At 66.8% G+C, this 7,042-nt stretch overlaps 1 protein-coding gene across 1 annotated transcript; it reads right to left on the bottom strand.

The window, feature by feature from the left end:
• Positions 1–4,854: 4,854 nt before the first annotated feature.
• Positions 4,855–6,777, bottom strand: ARC (activity regulated cytoskeleton associated protein). Its single transcript, XM_079901767.1, has one exon. The coding sequence runs from the start codon at positions 6,362–6,364 to the stop codon at positions 5,174–5,176; it is 1,191 nt and encodes a 396-aa protein (XP_079757893.1). The 5' UTR covers positions 6,365–6,777; the 3' UTR covers positions 4,855–5,173.
• Between the last annotated feature and the right edge of the window lie 265 nt (positions 6,778–7,042).

The following is a 7,042-nucleotide window of genomic DNA, read 5'->3' as shown; positions in this document are numbered from 1 at the left end:
CCAGCTCTCAGTCTCCATCACAGAGAGGAGTGGTAGCTGAGGGCCAGAGGAGCCCCCTCCAGCTGCCCTCACATCTGGGTCCCCCCAGAGCCGAGGGCTGGGCGCTGGGGCTGCCTGGCCTCCTTCCTGAGGAAACAGGCTAATGTATGCCACCCGCCCCGGCTGCTGCAGAAGTGGGGCGCCAGCTGGGAGCTCGGCAGGCAGCGTGGGAGAGCCCCTGAGCGGTGCTGGCGGGTCTGCGGGGGCCCCTGGGCGGGTGGGTGGGGACCGGAAGTGAGGAAGAGGCACGAGGGGAGCCTTGTAATTTGGGCCGGTGGGCAGGCCGGGCCGGGGCCAGCGACTGGTCAGAAGCAGGGGTCGTGAGTGGCCCAGGGGAGGGGTCCATGGGTGACCAGGGCCAGGGGTCGTTGGGGACCGGGAAGCACATTGTCCTCCAGTAGACGGTCCTCTGACCCTCAGCAGAGCCACTGCAGACTCAGTGCCTGCCTCTTTCTTTGTCCCCAGCAGGAGGGGAAGCAGCCTTTAAAGCAGCAGCCCTGGTGGTAGAACCAGCTTGGATCTCAGAGTCAGGCACATGTGGGTTCCGGAATAGGCCTTCAAGGAAGTCAGTATTCTGAGCATGTTCCAGGAGGCGTGGAGGGCAGAGGATCCTGGGCAGGTCCCTGCATCTCCCCGAGCCTCAGTTTCGGCATTGGGAAGGTGGGGCTGTGGAAAGGGGCCCGTCGTGTGTGACCCCGTCATGGGCGGAGCTCATCATCGGGGAGCCCCAGCAGCTCCTCTGTGCCACCTCTCTGCTGGCAGAGTTGATGCTGCACCCCGGCGTTGGCAGTAGGGGAAACCCTTGGCCTGGAGGAGGGCAGCTTCCTGCGGGTGGGGAAACCACAGATATCCCAGGAGGAGGCAGGGCCCATCCACAGAGACAGCAGTGCCCTGGGCCCCTGAGCTCCACTGCCCAAGCCAGACCTGCCCCGGTCCCCTGGGCCGGCGCACCTGGGGGCACCTGAGGTCTCACCGTGGGGAGTGGCTTTAGGTGTCCCCAGCCTCCTGCCTCCTGTCTCAGGCCCAGACGGCTGGGTGTGGGCTCACTGAGGCAGAGAGAAGGGAGAGGGCCGGTGGGAGGCCCAGGGGAGGCTGGAGCACACATCACACCTTGGACCCAGTGAGGTGGGCCTCTGGAACCCTCAGGTGGGCCAGCTACTGGCTATGCGCCCCCCACCCACAGGCACAGAGAGTCTGTGACACCCCTTGGTGGCCAACCAAGTCACACACAATAAGACCCAACCTGACGGGCCGTGAAAGCCCACCGGGGGCACAGGGCCCTGCTGACGGCCTGGGCTGGGCCTCGGGGGCAGCCGCACGTGACATCCTGAGCGCCTGCTCTGGCCGGCACTGTGCCCTTGAACCCTCACATCAGCTATGTAGGCAGACTTGATTTTATAGAAAGAGTGGCCCTGGGACGTGAGCCCAAGCCCACGTGGCTCAGAAGCCCCCTGGGTGTGCAGGGTTAGCCTCTCAGGGCTTCCTGGCACCCCCAGCCCCAGTCCCAGCTCTGCCTCCCAGGCCTCAGCTTCCCGGCCCTCCACGGAGGAGAGGAGACCGGGTCTGTGATATGTGGATGGGCAGGACGGGCATGTCCCGGGGCTTGGGCTGTGGGCTTCGTGATGTCTGCTGGGGGTCTGGCCCCCGACCCCCGCCACCACACCCCACTCCGCCCTCCCACCTCTTTTCTTGGGACACAGAGACACAGAGCTGCATCTCAGGTTGCCTGTTCCACAATCATCCAATTACAGACAGGAACTTTTTATTAAAAGGAAAAGGCATCTACAGCTCCCAGCTTTTGATGTGAGCAGTAGTACTTCTCCCGGAGAAGTTACCGCCTCTCAGGAATCACCATGGTGCCCAGCCTCCTGTTCCTGTCAGTTTCCTTCCCCATCTTGTCAGCGCTTTCATCATTTAAAAGGAATAAAGGAGAACAGGGAAGAGGCGGCCTTCCACCGGGGAGCATCACACTCGGGCCGCCGTCTGCGTGGAGGGTGACGACTTTCCTGCCAGCGGGCGGTTCTCGGCTCCTGATGGTTTCCTGCCTCCCCAGGTCCCCCGTGCATCCCAGCTGCGTCCTCTCAGCAGGGGCAGCCCCACCCGTGCGGGGGGCGGGGGGCTGAGCTGGCACCGCCTGGCCGGGCACCCCACCTAGCAAAGCAGCCCCTTCTGAGGGCAGACGACAAGCACCTGTGGATGACCACGGTGGCTGAGAGGAGACTTTGTCAGCCTGGCTAGGCACCGCCCCCAGGCATTCCATCAGATCCTAATCTACCCGTGGCTCTGAAGGTCTTTTGTGGGTGTGATTGACGCTAGATGGTCGGTGAGAATCTGGGTGGGCCTGGGTCGATCGGTTGAAGGGCCTGAAAAGCAGAGCCGAGCCTTCACCAAGGGAGACGTCCCACCCGTGGACGGCAGCCCAGCCCGTGCCTGAGAGTCCCACCTGCCCTGCGGACTCTGGACTGGCCCCGCCACCCCACGGTCAAGTGAGCCAACTGCTCGGAGCAAAGCTCTCAGTGTCTAACCTCCCCAGGCCTGCTTCTCACTCAAGTGGCTGGTATTGGGTCCGAGCCCGCTCCAGGCCATGTCTCCATCTCTCTCAGGGACCTGGCATCCCCCATGAAGGCAGGTGAGGTCGAGACCACCCCCCAGCGAGGACGGCTCTCATTTCTAAGGTCTTGGGCCCCAGCATGGATTATATTACCGATGACTCGCTCATTTTGCAGACGGGGAATGTGAGGCTCAGAGAGACCAAGCTTATGACCCTGCAGCCAGGACTTGCCAGGGTCCCCTCCCAGCAGGGATCTTTCCCCACCCACCAGGGATCCAGGGCCTAAGAAGGCCCCCTGGGCCCACAGGCCTCTGTGCGGGCTGAGTCCTGGCCGCAGACGAGTGCCCAGCACCCCCGCCATGCCCACCCCGGCGGGCAGTGGGTGGGAGAGTGTACAGAGGGTTCGGGGGCCTGTCCTCTGTTCAGCATGAACAGCGGCCCTTCCCAGTCACTCCCACCGCTGGCTGTCTCAGGTCCCCAGAGGCCCTTCAGTCTGTACTCACTGGGCTCTAGGAGCTGGCCGCCCCGAGCTGCTTCCCTCTGCAGCCCCCCTCCAGCCAGCCCCGGCCGGCAGAGAAACAGCAGCACACGCACGCCAAGAAGTTTCAGTGTTTTATTAACAAAATCTTACAAAAAGAGTCTGTCTTCGTGGAAGGTGGCAAGGGTGCACACAGCCTGGCCTGACATTCAGGGCTTCATCTGCTGGGGGGACGGGGAGGTGGCCACACCCTCTTGACCCTGGGGCCTCCCTGCTGCCTGCACCAGCCTCGAGTACGGGTTATGGCTTATGTGCAAAGATAAAATCTGGGGGAGCTGGCAGAGTTACCTGTAAGTGTCATTCCCCCGAAGCTGGGACCCCCCCAGTGGACAGGCAGAAAGGGGAACCCCCAACCAGGCCTGCTCAGGCCACAGACACGAGCGGCCGGCCAGCACCAGGGTGTGGGTGCCCTGGGGGAGGTGGGGGTCCAGGCCTGGGCAACGGCAGGGCCTGGTAGAGAGCCCACATGAGCCTCAGGACCCGCCGGGTCTCCTGGGGCTGGGCTTGGGGCCGCCAGGCAGGGGCAGCGGCTCTGGTCTCAGCCCCAGGCCTCGTGGCAAGCTCTGGCAGGAGAGGATGGCCGCGCAGTGGGCAGCGGTTCCTGGGCTGGAACGAGGCCGGAGCCGGGGTGGCGGCCCTGGGGGCGGGTGGGCGGGCGGGCGGCCAGCGGGGCGGGCATACGGCAGGCCCCGGCCCTCACGCTGGCGCGTCTTCACCACTAGCCTCTCCCTGGCCTCAGACTTCTCCTCTCGTGCAGGCAGCTTGCAGGGGGAGAGGAGAGGAGGCACTGCCAGGCACAGCAGCAAAGGCTCCGCAGGAGCCTTGAGACCTGAAAGGAAGGAAGACGGATGGTCAGGGACTCAGGAACAGGCCAAGGCTGGGAGGGGCTGCACAGGAGGGGCGTGCGGCGGACGTCACAGGGCTGCTCTCCCAGGGCTGCTTCTCAGCTCACCCAGAGGACTGCGTGGGGTGGGGGCGGCCTGGGACCTGGGGGCTGGGGAGGAGCTTGAGGGCCCCATGTGAGGACAGCCGAGGGACGGGGTCTCCTGCATTACCTGTTGTCACTCTCCTGGCTCCGAGGGCCGGCTGCTGCCTCAGCCGGGTTTGAGGACTCAGGCCCTGTGGGACCTTCCGCCTGCCACGGGTGAGTCATCGAGCGGGGCTCGGTCCCTCCCCAGGCTGGCATGAATCAGTGGTGCTGAGGCGGGAGAGAAATCATGGTCGGTGTGAGAGCTGGCTCGGCAAACTCCCCAGCCCTGCTCCCACCCCAGCTCCCTCTCCCGCTCCCCCGGGTCTCTGCTCCTTCCCCGCCTCCCCACCATGTCACCCCCACCCCATCCGGTAACTTGCGGATGACCCTGAGCCTCGTGGGCTCGCCTGGAAAGTGGGCTTGGCCCGGGACCCTCCCGGCTCTACGGTGCCCCCCGGTGGTGGTACCATGGGGCAGGGGCTCACCTGAGGGGCCAGGAGGCACCAGGACGCCAGGTCTGCCGCTGCCACTGCTGCTGCTGCCTTTATTGGCTTCGGCTCTCTTCCAAGGGGAGGGAGCCACACTGCCCGAGGCTGGCCAGCTGCCCTGGGCCATGGCAGGGGTGCCAGTCGGCTACGAGGCGACTGCCAGGAGAGGTGGCTTCCCAGAAGCCCAGAGCTTCTGCCCCGGGGTGTCCCTTGAGCTTGGTGCCTGCGGGCCCGTGCCGTCTGGATGCTGGGTTTCTGAGTGCCCAGAGGGCCGGGACTTTGAACAGGACGAGGAAGCTGTCCTGGCCTGAGAGTATGGAGGGTGGGGCCGCTGGCCCAGGCCGGCCCATGCTGGGGAAGACAGACGGAGGGAGGGCGAGGGGCAGGGCCCCGCAGGGAAGGGAAGCCCCTCTGCTGTTTGGGGGATGCTGCCCACATCTGAATCACACGTGTCTGTTAGGGTCAGGTTAGGAGGCTGAGGTGGGTGTCCAGCTGCATGAGGACAAGGGCTCCCCCTGCAGGGATCAGCCCACTCAGAAGTCCCGGTGGGCAAAGGCCACAGCGGGCAGGCGGGGGGCCGGCGCCCTCTATTCGGGCTGGGTCCGGTCACTGGCTACAGACTCGCTGGTGAGGGCCGGCGTGAGGGCCTCGCTCTCCTCCTCGGTGGGCAGGTGGGGGCTGGCGGGCTCGGCCACCTGCTCCAGGCCGTCCTCCACCTCCATGCCCTTCTGGATGAGCTGCTCCAGGGTCTTGGGCAGCGGGGGCCGCAGGAAGCGCTTGAGCTTGGGCTGCAGGGTGCCCACCACGTACTGGATGATCTCCTCTTCGTCGGCATCCACGTACAGCGTCTGGTACAGGTCCCGCTTGCGCCACAGGAACTGGTCCAGCGGCTCTCCCTGCTTCTGCGGCAGGTCCAGCTCACGCTGCACGGCCTCTCGCGACAGCGCGCCCTCGCTGTACTGCAGGAACTCCTTCTTGAATTCCACCCAGTTCTTCACTGAGCCCTGCTTGTACTCCCACCACTTCTTGGCCGGCCCATTCATGTGGTTCTGGATCTGTGACAGCCAGTACTCCTCGGAGCCGCCCACCTGGCGCAGGTACTCCTCCAGGTGGCTGAGGAACTCCCGCGGGTCCTCGAAGATCTGCGTGTCCACGCCAGGGCTTGGCTGCCCGTCCTCTCCCAGCCCCCAGGGTGGGTACTGCTGGGCCTCCACCGCCTCTTGTCCGGGCAGCTCACCTGTGGCCGGTGGTGGGGTGATGGCATAGGGGCTGACCGTGTAGTCGTAGGTGTCAGCCTCGTGGCCGTAGCTCTCGGGACCCCCGACACCTACGGAGGTGGTGTGGCGGGAGGGGTTGCTGCCAACCGGGTACTTGCCGCCCATGGACTCCAGGCGGTCGGCCCACCTCTCCAGCCGGTAGAAGACCTCCCGCCACACGTGCATCTCCCGCTTGACCCAGCGCTCCAGGTTGGCGATGGTCTCCTGGCAGCGACACAGGCAGGCCTTGATGGACTTCCTCCAGCGCTGTGAGTCGCCCGTGGGCACGTACCCGTCCAGGTTGCTCTCCAACTTGCCCACCGAGCGGTGCAGCCCCTTCAGCTCCCGCTCCACCTGCTTGGACACCTCGGTCAGCAGGTGCCGGTGGGTCCTCCGCACGTGCTCCAGCATCTCCGCCCGGCACTTCCCGATCTGCAGGATCACGTTGGGCTTGGCCACCGGCCCGCCGCGGGGCGCGGGGTAGGCGTGGAGGCCGCCGGTCGTCCTTTGGTCCAGCTCCATCTGTTCGCAGGTGGCGGCGGTGCTCGGACAGGCGGGGTGGGGCAGAGGCTGCAAAGTCCTCTTGGGGCCGACGGAGAGCTGCTGGGCGCCGGCTACGCGGAGCTGCGCGTGGCGGAGGGTCCCGCGGAGCGGCGGCTGGCCCCGGCTGCTCTCGGCGGCCGCGGACCCGGAGGACCCGGCACCCGAGCTCTGCGCTCAGCCTCGGCCGCCGGCTCTTTATGCCGCCAGCGCGGGCCGTGGGCGGCCCCGTCACCGAGCCACGGCTCCCATTGGCCCGGGCGCAGGCTCCCCGCCCGCGCCCCCAGCCTGCCGGCCCGCCTCCCCGCGCCCACGCGCGCTCCCGGCGGAGGGAGGATCCACCCCCTGCACACGCCGGCGGCGGCGGCGGCGGCGGCGGCGGCGGCGGCGGCGGCGGCGGCGGCGGCGTGACTAATGCGCTCGCTCGCACCGCTCCTTCCCTGACCCATTCAGCCCGTGGGACCCAGAGACCGTACTGGGAACAGGCCGGCGACGCCCCCCCGCCAGCCAGCGCCGGGCAGGTAGGCCCGGTGAGCGCCCCGCCGCCCCCGGCCGGAGGTAAGGAGGAAGCCCCTCCCCCGGGCCTCAGGGTCAGCTTCCTCCTGTGTCTGCTGTGTCCTGACTGGGGCGGGGGGCGGGGGCGCTGGACTGCTCTCCGGG

Source organism: Stenella coeruleoalba (assembly GCF_951394435.1).
Source record: "Stenella coeruleoalba genome assembly, chromosome: 17".
In the NCBI taxonomy this organism is placed as follows: Eukaryota; Metazoa; Chordata; class Mammalia; order Artiodactyla; family Delphinidae; genus Stenella; species Stenella coeruleoalba.
Note: the sequence above shows the minus strand (reverse complement) of the source record. Positions and strands in the feature narration are given on the sequence as shown.